Raw genomic sequence first — 20,882 nt, 5'->3', positions numbered from 1 at the left:
CAAAAAATTTTTTTACATTGGTTTGAATGGGGGATATGCAAAAAAATTATTGCTTGGTTTAAGAAAAAAATCAGCATGGAAAGCCACATGAAAAACCACATCAAAATCGGCACCAAAATCCACAAAGCAGATTGCACACTGGTTTTTTTTTTTTTTTTTTTTGCCAGTGTGAGCATACTCTAATTTATTTCTTTTTTTTACTAGGTGAAACTTTTGAAGGACACTTTAGATGCCTGGAAAAGAGAGGTAGAGAAAAAACCTCCAAGTATGTCTATTGATGATGCTTATGACGTTCTTGGTCTTCCAAAAGGACAAGGCCTGTAAGTTATTGATGTTAAAACAAGGAAAAAATTGTGATTCATTGTGAGAAGTCCTGCACGCCATGTAAATTGTGCACAATTTTATCATATGAGCTTTACAACCATTCGATACATAGTTGACGTTGACTAAACAGCATTTTTAGTTGTAACCCTTCTTTAGGCTTTCCACTGTATTTATGAACTGTGAAGGTTTTGATTTTGTATAATAAAGAAAGCAAAATTTACTTATCAAAAATATATCATATATCTTTCAAACTGTTAAAGCAGCTTAAATATCTTGCCCTTTGTGGGATTCTGTTCTGTTTACATGAGAAATTAATATTGTTTCCCCTTTTTTATCTAAGGCAAGAAGAGAGTAAGATAAGAAAAGCATACTTCAGACTTGCTCAGAAATACCATCCAGACAAGAATCCTGATGGAAGGGTTTGTATTAATCCATAGGTTAGATCTAATAGGTAGATGATTAAAAAAAAAAAAACTAAAATTTTCATCTTTATGTATTGATATGCCTATATTTTTTTTGTTTGTAATATGTGGTTAGAACAGTGGTTCCCAAACTTTTTCGGCTCTGGCACCTTTCAGAACAAAATTTTTTCTGCGTGGCACCCCTACCAAATAATTGTCGCTGAAAGACAAAAAATTGCTTTATTAAAAATATATAATTAAAAAAAAAAGGCAATACACAAGACCTATATATGTTGGCTATGTAGATTACAGTGCAGCTATATGCCGGCAACTCACAGATGACTTCTTTTCTGATCAGAGTCTTTCACCTTTCCCTTTTCTTCTCCATCTGGCCCTGGCCAACATAAAGATTTCTCTCAGCCACAACTCTTTAGCCCAGAACTTGCAACACAAACATATTGGGCTTCACACTTTTCCAGCATCCTTATCAGTAATAATTCCATGTTACGCACAGTAAAGTCGGTTGGGAAGGATTAGGTAGGTTCCCACCCCCTTCCCTATTGGGTAGATAGGTTGCTCCAGTAGTTATTATTTCCCATTCGTTAGGTGCCCCCTGTATGTAGCTTGGCCCCTGTATGTAGGGCCCTCCTGGAAGTAGCTTTCCTCCTGTAGGTAGGTCCCTCCGGTAGTTTTGACCCCTTTAAGGCCCTTCTGTAGCTAAGTTGCCCCTGTATGTAGGACCCGCCTGTTGGCAGCTTGCCCCTTGTAAGGAAGACCCTCCTGTTAATAGCTTGCCCCCTGTGTGTAGGACCCTCTTGTATGTAGTTTGCTCCCTGCATGTAGGACCCTTCTGTTGACAGCTTGGCCCATGTAGGCAGCTTACCCCCTGTATGTAGGACTCTCCTGTATGCAGTTTTCCCCTGCATGTAGGACCCTTGGGTTGATAGTTTGACCACTGTAGGTAGCTTGCCCCTGTATGCAGGACCATCCTGTAAGTAGCTTGCTCCCTGTAGGTAGGACCCTCATGTAGGTAGCTTACCCCTGTATGAAGGGCCCTCCTGTAGGTATCCCCCCCCCCCCCCCGTATGATGGACTCTCCACTATGCAGCTTGCCCCCTGTATGAAGGACCTTCTTGTAGGTAGTTTGCCCCTGTATGTAGGGCCCTCCTGTAGGTAGTTTTCATCCTGTATGTAGGACCCTTTTGTAGGTAGCTTGCCCCCTGTAAGAAAGACCCTCCTGTAGGTAGTTTGCATTCTGTATGTAGGGCTCTACTGTAGGCAGATGGGCCCATGTAGGTAGCTTGCTCCTCTGTAGGTAGCATGCCCCTGTAGGTAGCTTTCCCTCATTATTGGTATGACCCTCTTGAAGGAAGCTTGACCCAAGTAGTTAGGTAAGGGACCCCCTTGTAGGAAGTTTGTCCCAGGTAGGTACATAGGTAGGTTGGACACCCTTGTAGTAAGTTTGTTGTATACAGGTAGTAAGTTTGCTTGGTAGGTTGTGAGTTTGCTAGGTAGGCAGGTAGTAAGTTTGATAGGTAGTCAGGAAGTATAGCTAGGTAGGACATTTTCTAAGTAGATAGACGAGTAGTAAGTAAAATTATATTTGGGGGCATATTGTGTGGCAGTACTATACCAGGGATATAGCGTGTGGCAGTACTATACCAGGGACATAGCGTGTGGCAGTACTATACCAGGGACATAGCGTGTGGCAGTACTATACCAGGGGTATAGTGTGTGGCAGTACTATACCAGGGACATAGCGTGTGGCAGTACTATACCAGGGACATAGCGTGTGGCAGTACTATACCAGGGACATAGCGTGTGGCAGTACTATACCAGGGATATAGCGTGTGGCAGTACTATACCAGGGATATAGCGTGTGGCAGTACTATACCAGGGATATAGCGTGTGGCAGTACTATACCAGGGATATAGCGTGTGGCAGTACTATACCAGGGATATAGCGTGTGGCAGTACTATACCGGGGATATAGCGTGTGGCAGAACTATATCGGGGGCATATCAAGTGGCAGAAATATACCAGGGGCACAGCGTGTGGCAGTAATATACCTGGAGCACAGCGTGTTGCTTTAATATATTAGGGGCATAGCATGTGGCAGCACTATACCTGGGGCATAGTGTGTGGCAGTAATATATTCGGGGGCACAGCATGCTGCAGTAATCGGGGGCACAGCATGCTGCAGTAATATATTCGGGGGCACAGCATGCTGCAGTAATACATACAGGGGTATAGTATGTGGCATTATTATATTCGGGGGCACATCATGCTGCAGTAATATATACAGGGGTATAGTATGTGGCATTATTATATTCAGGGGGTACAGTGTGTGACAGTATTATATTCAGAGGTACAGCGTGCGGCAGTGATATATTCGGGGGCACAGCATGCTGCAGTAATATATTCAGGGGCACAGTGTGTGGCAGCATTATATTCAGGGGTACAGTGTGTGGCAGTATTTTATTCAGGTGTTGCTTTAATATATTAGGGGCATAGCATGTGGCAGCACTATACCTGGGGCATAGTGTGTGGCAGTAATATATTCGGGGGCACAGCATGCTGCAGTAATATATACAGGGGTATAGTATGTGGCATTATTATATTCAGGGGGTACAGCCTGTGGCAGTATTATATTCAGGGGTGCAGCATGTGGCAGTATTATATTCAGGGGCACAGCATGTTGCAGTATTCAGGGGTACAGCGTGTGGCAGCATTATAGTCAGGGGTACAGCGTGTGGCAGCATTATATTCAGGGGTACAGCGTGTGGCAGAATTATATTCAGGGGTACAGTCTCTAGCAGTATTCAGAAAATACAGGAAACAGTACATTTACATCCTCCAGACTTCAGTCGTTTTACCTATTTCCTTCATGGCACTGCGGCCACTAGGTGTGAATCAGGCCTCAGTTCTTTGCTCGGACCTTTACCAGTGGAAGACTTAGATAAGCAGACCCTCACTAAGAATAGTTGAGTACCCCTGCTATACATCATACCACATTCTACACTAACATTCCAGCACACATAATATTAAGTCAAACAATAAAGCATTGCAAACAGTGATAGGGCATAGGAATAGGGAGGATCACATTTGTTTTTTGCAAATAAATATTGCTGCACCATGTTATGTTTTAAGTCTGTTAAGACACTGAAGCGTAAGGAGATGTATTGAATATTCAAATTAAATACATCAGTCCCTTATTGCTTGAATCAGTGAAAAAAAAGGAATATTTGCGTCCGTGGTATTCCAGAGCCTATGAGATGCGAGCTAGGAGTGTCTCCAGTCTTCATGGAAATTGTTTGTCAGAAGAAGCAACATTCAGGAGTCTGGTGAGACATGAGTTGGCAGTATCCCTGTCTCTATGGTAACTACTGAATTTAGCGTCACTGTAAATAATGATATCAATCTGCTGCAACCTGACAAGTGAGCAGTCAGGAGTGTCTAAGATTCTCCAGGCAACAGCTGACATCAGGTAGACCCGAAGTGTGTGGCAGAGCAGCCCAATGGAACTATTATTCTACAGTATTAACAGCATTTAGAGTGGAAATCCTATTGGATCCATTTTATTTTTATTATAAATGTGATTTTAGTGTGTTTTTTTACATTTTATGATTGTAATTTTTAGCCACACCTCTTCCCTCCTGCTGGTACTGTGGGAATTTGTGGGATTTAAATAGCCTGTGTCCTAATGAAAAAAAAAAAAATAATAATAATTTTGACTGTCTTTTATTTACTAGGATATGTTTGAAAAAGTGAACAAGGCATATGAGTTTCTGTGTACAAAGTCAACTAAGGTTGTGGATGGGCCAGATCCAGAAAATATCATCCTTATCCTTAAAACGCAAAGTATCCTATTCAATCGCCACAAGGAAGGTAAATGTCCATTTTTATTTTGTTGGTGCAATTTCTATGTGTAATTTCTATCTGCTCATTCTCATGTCTGTAACCACCCGGTGGATCTTGGCATTCTATCCTGTCAGTTTCTAACATCTTCACTCTAATTTTAGTTATCTGGCGTTATGATATTTGTAACTAGTTTTTTGGGTCAGCGCTGCACTTCAGCGTGCGGCACTGCGCTCTGTCCCCTCCCTGGCCTGAGTTCCAGCATGGGAATATAAAGTTACAGTGTTTTGATGTCATATTCCCTGCCAGAATATGGTCTAATTGTTCGGCTCAGTTGACCAATCAGAGCTTCCGGAGGGGAATATGAAATCATCACATAGCCACTTCATATTCCCCAGCATGGCGGCGGGTGCAGTGCCGCCCTTACCTCCGTACAAGATATGGAGGGGCAGTCCCACATGATTGACGTACAGGGCTCCATGCTGGAAGTGGGTTAGGGCAGGGAGGAGCCGTCCCGCTGTGAGAGTCAGCCGGCCCCTCCGACTGTTCACCAGCTTTACTAGACCGCAAAAAATATAACTTCATAAACTGCTGGCAAAGTAAGGAAGAGGACCTTCTTTTAGATAGCATTATGCTCTAACTGATGGTGCCTGCACCTCTGTACCTCGTATGGAGGTGACAGTTTTGTTTTAAATGCCAAGTCATTGTCCCAACCAGGGTGCCACCAGCTGTTGCAAAACTACAACTCCCAGCATGCCAGTACAGCCAAAGGTACTTGTTTCTCGGTCACTCTTCATTGGGGGACACCTTACTGACGGGTATATGCTCTTGCCACTAGGAGGCGCTGACACTAGGAAAAAAAAGTCTGCTCCTCCCTAGCAGGATATACCTGCCCACCTGCAGTGAGGTAATCAGTTTTAGCTAGTGTCAGCAAGGAGGCAAGACACAGGTCTGGGTTCTCCCCAGACCTGATCTTTTTTATTATTTTCTAGTAAGGGCTGTTTAGTTAGATTTTTTTTACTCCCTTTTGTTTCCTTTTTTTCTGGTGGGGGTTCAGGAGCATGACGCTACCTCTTCCCCCATATGCAGCTAAGGGGCACGGGACATAAAACTTCATGCACCGTTAACCCCTTCCCGCCAACTGCCAGTGCCTGGGGTTGCACCTAGGGTCCGGGTCCCCCTATTTTCCCTGCTCGTCTTGGACTGTAGCAGCATGACGTGATGCAAGTGACTAAAAAGCTGGCTGAAGACATCTTGAGGTGAGTATAAGAAGACAGGTGAGTGGGCCTGCTGGGGCGACAGTCAGTTCAGCCCCTCCATATGCCTCCAAGTGTTTTGTTTTTTTTCCGGGGTGGCTCAGGCACCTACTCGTTACAGTCTAGATTGACTCTCTACACGTCTTGTGTTTTTGCTTAGCTCCAATGTACAAGATTCCAATCCCTCTTGGGACACAAGGTGGCTCCTCCAGACAGCGATGGTTGCCGCTGGGGCCTGGGGGCTCCGTCCACCCAGTACTTGTCCTCCCGTTGCTGTGGGGCAGCATTTCCCTGCTCTTACTGCACCTGGCGCGTTTTGCCAATCCCCTTTCCACAGGAGGTATGGGGATCAGGGTGCTTGGCATCAGTGTTTGAGTTTTTCTCTTGACCATCCTGGTTTTCCCTCCTCTGGAGGGACTATTGTGTTGAGTCTTTTCTGCCGCCAAGATGATGCCATCTTGCTGTTCCCACTATATAGGTGGAGCATCTGGCGGGGCCATTCAACTGAGATTTTTACTGTCTAGGCTTGTGTGCTTACTGTCCACTATCACAGTCTGGCTCTCTTTCTGTTTTTTGGTTATCTACTGCTGCTCACACAGCCTTGGCTTCCTTTTCTGTTGGAGGAAAATGTGCAATCTCCCTGGAAGGGGTGTGTTCTTCCTTCCCTTTTGTCTGTGTCAGTTGTACTGCATGGACACCTCAGTCTTCTGGAGTCATCCTTCCTGTGCCCATACCCTGAGAATCCCAGCTGGGTTCTCATTTGTTTCTCCCTTCGTTCCCATTCTGGCAGGATGTTTCTTCAGAGTGCTCTGGTCCTCTCGGATTACTGGAGTCTATGACTGGTTGGTCTCTTTGGCTTGGACTCTGTCCTAGGATGCTGTGGCGTGCGTTCTTTTTAGGCGGTTTTTCCGGTTCCTTGGGTTTTGGTGATGGTTCAGGTCTTGGGTATGTGTAGTGATCCAGCCAAGACTCCTCTGTGGTCCCATTAGTTGGGGCGGTCTTTGCTGTTCTGCACTCCTTCACTTCATGGAAGTTTGTCGCCCGGAGAGTTTTCGCGGACGTCTGTTTTCCTTACTCTTCAGGGGTTCGTCTTCTACGTGACTGTACGTCTCCAATTTACTTGTTGGTCTCTCCGGTATCTCAGATACCCCCCCCCCCTTTTTCAGGGTGTTTGCCGCTCCTCCTTCCTTTGGGGTCCATGTGCTGTCAGGTTGGAGGGCGTTCAGACTATCTGTATCACACCAGTATGGCTGTTGTCGCCTTCTGGGTGCTCATGGCAGGCCCCTGGGCCATGGGTTTTTGGGTCTGCGGCTGTGCAGGTCTTTGCTCTATTGCACCGGACCTCTCCATAGCAGCATTCCATCTTCTTTTTTTTTTTCTTGTCTCTCTAGGTCTTGGGTCCTCTCGGGGTTCTTTGGTCTATACACAGGACAGCCCTTCCTTTGGTGTCCTAGTCCATCTCCTTGAACAGGAGATCTTCCGGGAGCTTAATTTCTGGGCCTAGTGTTTCTCCAACCTGGGGGCTTGTCCGCAGGCCTTGTGGACATGCGAGTTCAGTCTCGGGACTGATTCTTTTTCTGTTTTTCCCACCCTTGGTGACTGCTTTGGTACGTTCCTCAGTAAGGTGTCCCCCAATGAAGAGCGATCGAGAAAAGGAGTTTTTTTGTTTACTCACCGTAAAATCTCTTTCTCGTAGCCTTCATTGGGGGACACCGCACCCACCAATTTCTTCATCTTCTTTGCGGACTATTTCCCCAGTTCTTGGGTTGGTTATCCGGGATTCCTTTCTAGGGTCCTTCGGACGTATTTCTTTGTTGGCTTCCCCTACTGCTTTGTGACAGAACTGATTACCTCACTTCAGGTGGGTGAGTATATCCTGCCAGGGAGGAGCAGGCTTTTTTTTTTCCTAGTGTCAGTGCCCCCTAGTGGCAAGAGCATATACCCATCAGTTAGGTGTCCCCCAATGAAGGCTACGAGAAAGAGATTTTACGGTAAGCCCACAAAAATCTCCTTTTTACAGTCATGGTCGTAAATGTCATGGGCATGAAATTTTGCTAGAAAATGAAGTATTTCTCACAGAAAAGGATTGCAATAACACGTTATGCTATATACAGTGGGGATCAAAAGTTTGGGCGCCCCAGGTAAAAATTGGTATTAATGTGCATAAAGAAGCCAAGGAAAGATGGAAAAATCTCCAAAAGGCATCAAATTACAGATTAGACATTCTTATAATATGTCAACAAAAGTTAGATTTTATTTCCATCATTTACACTTTCAAAATAACAGAAAACTAAAAAATGGTGTCTGCAAAAGTTTGGGCACCCTGCAGAGTTAATATCTTGTACTGCCCCCTTGACAAGTATCACAGCTTCTTCTCCAAACGTACCTTTGCTCATTCTGGCCAAAAAGTTCAATTTTAACCTCATCGGTCCACAGAACTTGTTTCCAAAATGCATCAGGCTTGTCTATATGTTCATTTGCAAAGTTCAAACGTTGATTTTTGTGGTGAGGACGTAGAAGAGATTTTCTTCTGATGACTCTTCCATGAAGACCATTTTTGTACAAGTATCTCTTTATAGTGGAATAGTGTACCACAACTCCAGTGTCTGCCAGATCTTTCTGGAGGGATTGTGCAGTCAAATGTGGGTTTTGAATAGTTTTTCTCACAATCCTGCTAGCTGTTCTGTCTGATATTTTTCTTGGTCTTACAGATCTTGCTTTAACTTCCACTGTTCCTGATAACTGCCATTTCTTAATTACATTCCGAACAGAGGATATTGACATCTGAAAACGTTTTGCTATCTTCTTGTAGCCTTCTCCAGCTTTGTGAGCGTCAACTATTTTCAGTTTCAGATTTCTAGACAACTGCTTAGAAGAACCCATGGTGCTGATTTTTGGGGCAAGGTCAGATGAGTCTGGGCATTTAAAACCTTTGAGATTGACATCACCTGGTCTTCCCAGATGATGATTGAGAACAATCCATGACACTGGCAGGTCTCAGCTTTGCAAAGGGGGCATTGCATGCTATAAATTCTGCAGGGTGCCCAAACTTTTGCAGATGACAATTTTTTGTTTTCTGTTATTTTGAAAGTGTAAATGATGGAAATAAAATCTAACTTTTCATTCACAATGAGAAGAAGAAAGATAAGATTGCACTCACCAGTCCTATAAATTCATGCTTTATTTCTGTGAACGGGGGTTACATCTCATATAGCAGGTGAAGGAGCATTAGCAAAATCTAACTTTTGTTGACATATAAGAATGTCTAATCTGTAATTTGATGCCTTTTGGAGATTTTTCCATCTTTCCTTGGCTTTTTTATGCACATCAATACAAATTTTTACCTTGGGTGCCCAAACTTTTGATCCCCACTGTCCATGTTTATTCCCTTTGTGTGTATTGGAACTAAACCAAAAAAGGAGGAAAAAAAGCTAATTGGACATAATGTCACACAAACTCCAAAAATGGGCAGGACAAAATTATTGACACCCTTTCAAAATTGTGGAAAAATACGATTGTTTCAAGCATGCGATGCTCCTTTAAACTAGCCTGGGACAAATAACAGGTGTGGGCAATATAAAAATCACATCTGAAAACAGATAAAAAGGAGAGAAGTTCACTTAGTCTTTATATTGTGTCTCTGTGTGTGCCACACAAAGCATGGACAACCGAAAGAGGAGAAGAGAACTGTCAACCCATGGCACTGTAGCTAATCTCCCTGGGCATGGACAGAAGAGAATAATTGATGAAGGGTGTCAATGCAGGATAGTCCGGATGGTGGATAAGCAGCCTCAAACAAGTTCCAAAGAGATTCAAGCTATCCTGCAGGCCCAGGGAGCATCAATGTCAGCGTGAACTATCCATCGACATATAAATGAAATTAAATGCTATGTCTTGTGGACAGATGAGACTAAGAGCCTTTTGGTAAAGCACATCATTCTACTGTTTACCGAAAATGGAATGAGGCCTACAAAGAAAAGTATACAGTACCTACAGTGAAATATTTTGGAGGTTCAATGATGTTTTGGGTTTGTTTTGCTGCCTCTGGCACTGGGTGCCTTGAATGTGTGCAAGAAATCATGAAATCTGAGGTTTACCAACAGATTTTGGGTCACACTGTACAGCACAGGGTCAGAAAGCTGGGTTTGCGTCCGAGATCTTGGGTTTTCCAGCAGGACAATGACCCCAAACATACTTCAAAAAGCACCCAGACATGGATGGCAAAACAGCGCTGGAAAGTTCTGAAGTGGCCAGCAATGAGTCCAGATATAAATTCCATTGAACACATGTGGAGAGATCTTAAAATTGCTGTTGGGAAAAGGCGCTTTTCTAGTAAGAGAGACCTGGAGCAGTTTGCAAAGGAAGAGTAGTCCAACATTCCGGCTGAGAGGTGTAAGAACTTATTGATGGTTATAGTGAAGGACTGATTTCAGTTATTATTTCCAAAGGGCGTGCAACCAAATATTAAGTTATGGGTGCCAATAATTTTGTCCAGCCTATTTTTGGAGTTTGGTGTGACATTATGTCCAATTTGCTTTTTTTCCTCCCTTTTTTGGTTTAGTTCCAATACACACAAAGGGAATAAACATGTATATAGCAAAATATGTGTTACTGTAATTCTTTTCTGTGATAAATACTTCATTTTCTTGAAAAATGTCAGGGGTGCCAACATTTACGACCATGACTGTATATGCCTACTGTACATATTTTTTTTTAAGTAATTAAAGTAAAGCCCAAAAAAACTTTTTTTTTTTTTTTTTTCCCCAGTAATTTAGCAATTTCTTGTTTGGCTCCATTGGGGGACACAGACACCCTGGGTATATGCTTCTGCGACTAGGAAGCTGACACTAGGCAACAAAAGAATTCGGCCCCTCCCAGCAGGATATACCCCGCCTACAGGCCCTGAGCTATCAGGTTTAGCTTAGTGTCCATAGGAGGCAGACACAGGTCTGGAGCTCTCCAGACCTGGTCTTTTATTTTCTTATTTTTTAGTTTAGGGTTGTGTATATAGATTTTTTTTTTCTCCCTTTTATTTCTCTCTTTTTAGGTGGGGGCTCAGGAGCATAGCGCTGTTCCCCCATTTGCAAAGAAGGGGCACAGGCATAGAGTTATGCACTGTCAACCCCTTCTCGCCATTGGTCAGCGCCCGGGCTTGCACCCTTGGGTCCAGGTCCCTGTATCTACCCTGCCCGTCTCACTGTCTCAGCCCAGCATGATGCAGGTGTATAATAGCCTGGCCGAATACTTCAGTAGGTAAGTTTCCCTGGACAAGGTGAGTATTTCCTTCTTTCCTTTTCCTCCTGAAAACAGGGGACAGGAGCAGTGGTGCTTAGGACAGTGGTTAATGTTATTTTCACTGGGGAGTTTTTACAGCCCTATTTTGCCGGCGGCTGCACTGTGCGTGCATGGCCGGCATTTGCTTTCGCTTCCGCCACATCTTCTCTGTCGGCTGCGCTGCATGCGCATGGCCAGCAGCTTTTTCTAGACGCACTCAAAGTAAAGCGTTAGGAACACAGGGGGTATTGATTGAGGCTGCGGCTTTGGCCTAATTGCTCCAGTTAGCTCTGCCAGAATTTTGGCGGGGATCTGGCTCCTTTCTCTACTTTCCTGCCCACACACTGGGGGGGGGGGGGGGGTCACTATATTCCTATCAGTGTGGTGTTCGCGCTACAGGGTTCAGTTCTGTCCAATGAGGGCCAGGCTAGTGCTGGCCCTGATCGCCCCCCCCCCCCCCCCCCCCCCCCCCCCCCGACGACGACGTACCACTGCGCCTCCTAGTTAGTCCCGACCTGCTCTCTCAAGGTCCCCTTTGCCACCTCAATTTACTGTCGTGGTGGTTGAGACCGCGGTGCTGAGGGCCAGGGGGTTCTCTCCCCAAGTGATCTGCACAATGGTCGTAAGGGACTTCCTGCTTCGAAGGAGACCATTTCGTGGTGTATCCATTCTGTCATCTCGGAAGCTTACCGCTGCAAGGGGAAGACTCCTCCTTTCCGGGTCTCGGCTCATTCCACTCGTTATGTTGGGGCCTCCTGGGCTCTCCGCAACAGGACATCGGCCTTACAAATCTGTAAGGCGGCCATCTGGTCATCCTTGCACACGTTTACAAAATTTTACCAGGTGCATACCTTTGCATCCACTGATGCTGGTTTGGGTCGCAAGGTGTTGCAGGCGGCTGTGGCCCAGCCTTCCACCTGAGTTACTTGAGGTTTTTTTCCCACCCCGGGGACTGCTTTGGTACATCCCACGGTCTCTTTGTCCCCCCCAATGGAGCTGAACGAGAAAAGTAGATTTTTATGCTTACTGTAAAATCTTTCTCAGAGGACCCACCCATTTGTCCTGTCCTTGGTTCGGTAAATTTTTGTCTGTGGTTTCCTTGGACAGTTACTGGTTTTTCTTTCACTGTCAATCCTCCTACTGCTTTGGGACTAAAGTGATGGCTCAGAGCCTGTAGGTGGGGTATATCCTGCTAGGAGGGGACGACTTCTTATGTTGCCTGGTGTCAGCCTTCTAGTGGCAGCAAGATATACCCACGGTCTCTGTGTCCCCCAATGGATCCTCCGAGAAAGAGATTTTACAGTAAGCATAAAAATCTACTTTTCTTCCTGATTCATCAATCAACTTATTAATTTATTGGCAGCAAACAGATTGTGCAATCAATCGTTTTTTTACAGCTATATATATATATATATATATATATATATATATATATATATATATAATTTTAGCTACTTTGTAAATATAATGCATCACTTGTCATGATCCTGTATTATGTCGCATATTTGCTATTAGTAACAATCAACAGACTTGTTGTCAGAAATGGTTTTACTTCTGCCTATCAGTTTAGTATATGTTTGTAGGTATAAAGACTACACTACACATAATCAAATCACCAGCACTAGCTCTGTCCAGACTTGGAGAAAGCAAGCAATGTGTGGCAGCTTTTGCCTTAAAGGAGTACTCCGCCCCTAGACATCTTATGCCCTATCCAAAGGATCTCCCTGCTGAACCTGGTGTTCGTCTAGAGCATTGGGTGAAGCTCCGAAGGCTCGTGACGTCACAGTTGCTCGTGACGTCACAGTTGCTCGTGACGTCACAGTTGCTCGTGACGTCACAGTTGCTCGTGACGTCACAGTTGCTCGTGACGTCACAGACGTTCGTGACTTCATGGCAATGAACCCTCACTGTAAGTTTATGGGATGGGATGGGGTGGGACAGCCGTCACGCTCCCTCCCATACACTTGCATTAGGGGACGTGGCTGTGACGTCACGAGCCTCCGCCCCGCATCGCCAGTCATCCGGCACAGAGCGAAATTTGCTCCATGCTCCGGATGTCTAAGGTGCCACAGCCGAGATCACGGGGTGTCCTTAGAGGTGGTACCCCCGCGATCAGACATGTTATCCCCTATCCTTTGGATAGGGAATAAGAGGTCTAGGGGCGGAGTACCCCTTTAATGTTCCTAAGTTATTGCAATAGCAACTAGTACAGAAAAAAAAAGTACTGTGATTTATGGGACATTCTCAGTGAAGCTTTGATCCCTGTTGGCGGAGTTTGGAGGCTGTTCCCAGCGCAGCAGAGTCAGTCATTATAGTGAGCTCTCTACCTTTAGACGGCCTAAAGCTTCACTGCGCGTGCACCAGAAACCACAGTACCGGTGCATGTGCAGACTACACACACAGGGCTGCTGTCGGACAGGTAGCACTGTGTGTCATTCAAAGACCAGTAAAGTCTGGGAGATAGACGTTTCGGATCAACGCAGCCCCGGACCCATGTGCAATCTAGAAATTTAAAGATGGTCTGAAACTTACTGAATAGAAAGGAAGTATGTTAATATGTTGGCTAAGACTTGAGGAACACTTCAATTTGATATTTTTTTAAACCTGATATAGATATAGATATATACTATGTGAAGGGCAGTTGCAAAATATAATTTAACCAATGTTTATAGATGTATTTGGAATATCCCAGTGGGTTCATACATCAGATCAATAAAGTGTATAAACAAAAGCTTAAAGCATTAAAATTGTCTTCTCCCTTATTTTTTTTTTTATAGATCTTCAGCCTTACAAGTACGCCGGATACCCTATGCTCATCCGAACTATTATCATGGAGACCTCCGATGATCAGCTCTTCTCCAAGCTCTCTCTCCTTCCTGCTGCCACTGAATTGGCATTTCACACAGTGAATTGTTCAGCACTTAATGCAGAGGAACTTAGGAGAGAAAATGGCATTGAGGTACCAAATTCTTAGCTAGTGCTAAGTTTATCCTACCTTACATTTTTAGCATAAACTAACGCTCTAATTTGTTTTCAGGTGCTACAGGAGGCTTTCAGTCGCTGTGTTTCGGTGTTAACTGGATCAAGTAAGCCAGAAGACATGCCTGTTCAGGTACATCTTTTTTGTAATAAAGACACATAATCTGTACAGACCATAGGAAGAAAACATCTCTCCTTGTGTATAGCCCATTAAAGGGGTTTTCCTATAATGACATTTATCATTTTACTAAATTTATCAATTTGTGTTCTTTTGTCTGTATGGACACTAAACACCTCCTGTTTATGGATGATAAGTTTTGATTGTGGGTCAACTTCTTTAACCCCTAGACAACATCGGGCATACAAGTAGGCCCTTGCCGTCTGGGACTTAACGCACCAGGCAGAAATTGTACACCCTGGAGCGTTAAAGGGGTTATCTTTTCTGTCTAAGTGCTCTCTGATGACACATGTCTCTGGAACCGGAAGTTTAGAAGCAAATCCCCATAGAAAACCTCTTCTCAACTGGGCGGTTCCCGAGACACGTGTCATCAGAGAGCACTTAGACAGAAAAGAACAACCTTCACTTCAGAAGCTCATAACTACTGAAAGGATTAAGATTTTTTAATAGAAGTAATTTACAAATCTGTTTAACTTTCTGGAGCCAGTTGATAATATAAAATCCTGGATAACCCCTTTAAGTCACCATGAAGCTGCTAGAGATCTGAGTTCGCTTCATAGGTGGTGATTGATGGCTGCTATTAATCCTATACAAGCTGTGATAAATGCTGATCATGACATCTAAAGGAGTAAATGAAACATGTCGGTAGCTCAGTGGTGCTCATGATACCCTCAATGAGCTAAAATAGCAGTGGAGGGTCCCCAAGCTTTATCATTGAAGCACCAATCACACTGTACAATGCTATGCAGTACCCATAGCATTATACAGTGAATGCAATCTAATGATTGCATATAGTAGCATTATTTTTTATTTATTAAATAAAAGCCCCTCCAATAATAAAAACATTTTTTTTCCCATTCTACAGAAAAAAATTATAAATAAAATAAAAATATATTTGGTATTGCAGCATGCAGAATTCTCCAGGTCAATAAAATATAATTTTTATGATCCTGTACGATGAGCAGCGTAAACCTAAAAAAAGGACAAAAAATGCATATTATAATCAAAGCATAGATAGTACTGATAAAACGACAGATCTAAACCTTCATACATCCCTTTATATAGAAAAATGAAAAGTTATAGGTGTCAGAAGAGGACAACTTTGAGCATACTGATTTTGTTTAAAAAAAAGAAAAAAATTATGAAGAACAGCAATAGAAAAACTATATAAATGGTGTATTTTTTTAATAGCATTGACCAACAGAATAAAGAGAGCATGTCGTCATTTTAACCATTAAGTGCACTGTGTATAAACAAAAGTTTCAAAAAGGTTGTTTTCTTTTCAATTTCCGCCCACCAATAATAGTTTTTGTTTTGCCGTTCATGATATAGTGAAATAAAAGGTGTAAAGTACAATTGGTTGTGCAAAAAACAATCAGTCTGTGGATAGAAAAATAAGAGTAAGGGGAGGAGGAATAAATAAAAAAGCAAAAATGAAAATTGGCTGTGTCCTCAAGGCCAATATGGGCTTTGTCCTTAAAGGAGTACTCCACTGGAAAACTTTTTTTTTTAATAAACTGGTGCCAGAAAGTTAAATAGATTTGTAAATTACTTCTATTTAAAAATGTTAATCCTTCCAGTACTTATCAGCTGCTGTATACTTTCTGTCTGACCACAGTGCTCTTTGCTGACACCTGTGTCCATTTTAGGAACTGTCCAGAGCAGGAGAGGTTTGCTATGGGGATTTTTTCCTACTCTGGACAGTTCCTAAAATGGACAGAGGTGTCAGCAGAGAACACTGTGGTCAGACAGAAAGGACATTCAAAAAGAAAATAACTTCCTCTGTAGCATACAGCAGCTGATAAGTACTGCAAGGGTTAAGATTTTTAAATAGAAGTAAGATACAAATCTGTTTAACTTTTTGACACCAGTTGATTAAAAAAAAAAAAAAATTCAGTGGAGTACCCCTTTAAGAAGTTAAGCTCTAAATTTAGAAGGAGATTGTTTGTCATAATGGAAACAGAAAATTGCTTAGATCTAGAGAAATCAGTCCCTCCTATATCCCATCATGGTAAGTCAATGAATTCACAAGTATAAATCAAAACAATTTTTTTCAGGTCTGTGGACATATTTGCAAGTGTTACAGTGTAGCAGCTCAGTTTGAAGAGTGCAGAGAGAAGATTACAGAAATGCCAAACATCATTAAGGATCTATGTAGAGTATTTTACTATGGCAAGGTGAGTCTGTTTGTGGATTTGTTTATGTAATCTTTAGGCAGTTCTAAGATAAATAGATAGATATAGATATATATAGATATATATATTAGTTAGTGCATGGGGACTTCCCTATGTTTTACTATTTATAAATATAGGTACTAGGAAGTTAAAAGAAATATCTCCCCACACACACACACACACACACACACACACACACACACACACACACACACACACCAGAGAGTGTGGTATCTTTCTTGATCAAAATGAATTCCCCCCTCCCCCCCAGAAGGGTACTAAATATTCAGTGCTCACAGACAACACGGTTCCATTCCTTGTTTGGGGATCATGGCAAATATTACCATGAGGCTAGGTTTCCACTTGGTTTTTTTTTGTTTACCTAAAAAAACGCCAGCAAAAACGCCAGAAAAACTGCCACAGGTTTTTCCTGAGTTTTGGCAGTTTTGCTGGCGTTTTTTCTGGCGTTTTCCCTGGTGTGTGGAAACAGCCAAATTTGTTTTCTCACTGCCTTCAGGTACCACTCTGTGGGTCGGATGCTGAGCGCCCGGTCCACAGAGTGTAAGGAGATGAGGATTGATGTACAGCATCACTACTCACCTCCCCGGCTGTATAGTATACAGGGGGGCATAGTGTACCCGTGTATACTATACAGGAGCCGAGAATCCTGTCACCAGACTGACAGGACTCCCTGCTCCTATAGCCCCTTTGGGCGGTATACAGAATATACAGCTATCTATTACCTCCCTCGTTTCTGTCACTGCCACTCCGTGTAGCTCCACCCCTAGTGATGACGTCGTTAGGGGCGGAGCTACATACATATTCAGGCTAGTCTGAAGCTCTGTTCACATTGTCCGTTTTGGATAATGGGAACAGACCCTTCTGCAACACCCTGACGTTACCAGGGTGGGCGAGGACCATTGTTACTGGCCCTCCCCAGCCTAAATAACGCCAGCCTGTTACCGCCTAGGCCCAGGAGCGCCATTTTTGACGCTCTGGGCCTGTTGGTACCGGCTCTTCCCGGCACCCCTGTGGCGGTGGGTACCAGGGTAATAATTGGGGGTTAGCGCCAGCTGTTTTTGGGGCTAACGCTAAGCCCCGGCTTAGTCATGGATTCTGTCTATTAGACAGCCTCCATAACTAAGCCTGAATATTCAATAAAAAAGAAAACACAACACATTGGAAAAATTATTTTATTTTAAAAAACACTCCCCCACAGCCCTCGTTAACCATTTTATTAAAATATAAAAAAATCCCGTTCATCCGTGGTAATCCATCGAATCCGTCGTAATCCTCTGCATACACGGATCTGAAACGAGAAGAAAGAAAAAACACAAAAAAATAGGTTACGACATTTTTTGCACACTCTGCAGGTGAGAGCGCCCATAATGCAATGTCTACCTAAACAGTGAGCCTCCAATTGGTGCAAAACTACAACTCCCAGCATGCCCAGACAGCCTTTGGCTGTCTGGGCATGCTGGGAGTTGTAGTTTAGCAACAGCTGGAGTCTCCCTGTCTGGGTAGACACTGGCAGAAGGGTCTGTTCACATTATCCAATACGGACAATGTTAACAGCCTTATACCCTTGCCAGCCTGGATCGCGTCTGTAGCTCCGCCCCTAATGATGTCATCACTAAGGGGTGGAGCTACACGGACCCGCGTGGACTGGATGGAGGTAAGGGGACTTCTCCATCTTCTGTATACACTATATACAGCTATCTATAGATAGCTGTATATAGTGTATACCGCCCAAAGGGTTAACCTACACTGTCCAGCAGTGTAAGTTAACTCTTTCCTTGCCGGGCTGGTGCATAGCGCACAGCTCAGCAAGGGGTTAAGTGAGCCAGCAATGTGTATACTGTATACACATTGCAGGCTCACTGTAAGTTCTTGCTGGGCAGTATGTATAGATGTATATCTACTGCTCAGGATCAGCTAATCTTCCGGCTCTGTAGCCTTGAGAACAGCTGATCCCGACAGTCTTACATAGTTTACATAGTTAGTATGGTTGAAAAAAGACATGCGTCCATCAAGTCCAACCAGGGGATTGAAGGGAAGGATGTAAGGGGATAAGGGAAAGGGATGTAGTTTTATAATTCTGCATAAGCATTAATGTTATTTTGTTCCAGGAATGTATCTAACCCTGTTTTAAAGCTGTTAATTGTTCCTGCTGTGACCAGTTCCTGAGGTAGACCGTTCCATAAATTCACAGTCCTCACGGTAAAGAAGGCGTGCCGCCCCTTTAGACTAAACCTTTTCTTCTCCAGACGGAGGGAGTGCCCCCTCGTCCTTTGGGGGGGTTTAACCTGGAACAGTTTTTCTCCATATTTTTTGTATGGGCCATTAATATACTTATATACGTTTATCATATCCCCCCTTAAACGTCTCTTCTCAAGACTAAACAATTGTAACTCCTTTAATCGCTCCTCATAGCTAAGATGTTCCATGCCCCATATTAGTTTAGTCGCGCGTCTCTGCACCCTTTCCAACTCTGCAGTGTCCCTTTTATGAACAGGCGACCAAAACTGAACAGCATATTCCAGGTGAGGCCGTACCAATGCTTTATAAAGGGGGAGTATTATGTCCCTGTCCCTTGAGTCCATGCCTCTTTTGATACATTACAATATCCTGCCGGCTTTGGAAGCAGCAGCCTGACATTGCATGCTATTCTGTAGTCTGTGATCTACAAGTACACCCAGATCCTTCTCTACCAGTGACTCTGCCAGTTTAATCCCCCCTAAAACATACGACGCATGCAGGTTATTAGTACCCAGATGCATAACTTTACATTTATCCACATTGAACCTCATTTGCCAAGTGGATGCCCAGACACTTAGTCTATCCAAGTCATCTTGTAACTTATGCACATCCTCTATAGACTGTACCGTGCTACAAAGCTTGGTGTCATCGAGTCACTTTGATCGCAGCGAGTGTCAAGAGAAGTGACATCCCTGGGATCTATCCCTTACTGCAGGTACTAATACTCCCAACATGGAGCACACTCTGCACACTCTGCTCCATGCTGGGAGCTGTAGTACCTGCAGTAATAGACAGATCGCAGCGAGTGTCACTCCTCCTGACACCCGTTGCGATCCTCCAGTATAATGTATAGATGCGGCGGCCGCTCTTCTATGGTCCCCTGCACTGCCGTATATATACACACATTCCTATTTCCCACAGAGTTGTGATTGGCTGGAACCATCTGACCAATCACAGCTCTGCGGGAAATATGAATATGTGTATATATACGACAGTGCAGGGGACCAGAGAAGAGCGGCCGCCCACATCTATACATTTATACAGGAGGATCGCAAGGGACCCCGGCGATCTGTCAATTAGTACAGGTAACTACTACTCCCATCATGGAACAGTGTGTTCCATGCTGGGAGTAGTAGTACTACCTAAAAAATGTAAAAAGAAAGTGAAACACACACTACATTTTTATTATTGTCGGCTACATTTTTAGTGCCCTACCCGCGCACATAAATTGATCCCTGTTTAAAAATTTATAAAAATGTTGTTATAAAAAAGATATATTTCATTAAATACAATTTTTTCCATCACTACTGTATCTTTTTTATTATTTTTTTAATGGTACCCTACTAAATTTTAATAAAAAAGGTATCTCCAACACTTTTTGGATCGCTAAAGTCAAAAAGAGAATAAAAACCGCCTGAAAAAATGCCAAATTTAAAACCCACAGACTTCTATGGGAGAAAAACGCCAAGATTTTCCCGAAAAAACGCCAGTCTCGACAAGAGGTCGTTTTTTAAAAACTGCCAAGGAGTCCAAAAACGCTAAAAGGATAAAAAAAAACGCCAAACTGAAAAACGCCAAGTGGATTTGGCATTTTGCAGTTTACTATTGACTTGCAGCTAACATCTGGCCGCAGCGTTTTTTCACAAAAAAAAACGCCATGCGGCAGAATGGGCGTTTTTATTGGCGTTTTTGTCAAAAAAAAAAACAAGTGGAAACCTAGCCTGACAGTGTCATAGCAGAGAGTCTAAATACTTTTGTCCATACTTTTTAATAAATTAGCAAATATTTCTAACATTCTGTTTTCACTTTGCAATTATGGGTATTGGGTGCAGAATGATTGGGGGGGGGGGCTTGATTGTTTTATTTTTTGCACAAGGCCTCTATATAACAAAATGGGAAACAAGTGGGAGGGTCATGAGAATTTCCAAATGCATTGTGTGTGTGTGTCTAAATCTTCATTTGAGTCTCCAGCATGACAGCTAACACCATAGCGTGGTTTCTGATCCACACCTGTACAATAGTATGGTTTTTCATCTGAAAATGGAAACTGTGTCTCTTGTTCATTAAAGTGTACTTCCAGTTATAGTAAATTTCTGGGACCAAAACCCAGAGTATGGTGCATCATAGACCTACATCTCCAGACTGTGTTAAGCTATTCTATTAGAAGCTGATCTTGTGGT

The 20,882-nt window shown here is 43.3% G+C and overlaps 1 protein-coding gene across 4 annotated transcripts in view; it reads left to right on the top strand.

Moving 5' to 3' along the window:
* The window catches only part of DNAJC13 (DnaJ heat shock protein family (Hsp40) member C13), a 244,401-nt gene that overhangs the window by 172,128 nt on the left and 51,391 nt on the right, over positions 1–20,882 (top strand). For all 4 annotated transcript variants that reach the window (XR_008844053.1, XM_056520651.1, XM_056520650.1 and 1 more), the window contains 6 exons: positions 205–320; positions 665–743; positions 4,477–4,612; positions 13,890–14,071; positions 14,150–14,224; positions 16,327–16,446. Coding sequence is in view for 3 of the 4 variants with exons in the window: in XM_056520651.1 (XP_056376626.1) it covers positions 205–320; positions 665–743; positions 4,477–4,612; positions 13,890–14,071; positions 14,150–14,224; positions 16,327–16,446 (708 nt within the window). In the remaining variant the exon portion in view is untranslated. The remainder of the gene's footprint in view (positions 1–204; positions 321–664; positions 744–4,476; positions 4,613–13,889; positions 14,072–14,149; positions 14,225–16,326; positions 16,447–20,882) is intronic.

Source organism: Hyla sarda, chromosome 5 (genome assembly GCF_029499605.1).
Source record: "Hyla sarda isolate aHylSar1 chromosome 5, aHylSar1.hap1, whole genome shotgun sequence".
Lineage (NCBI taxonomy): Eukaryota > Metazoa > Chordata > Amphibia > Anura > Hylidae > Hyla > Hyla sarda.
This window is presented reverse-complemented; position numbering and strand designations above follow the sequence as displayed.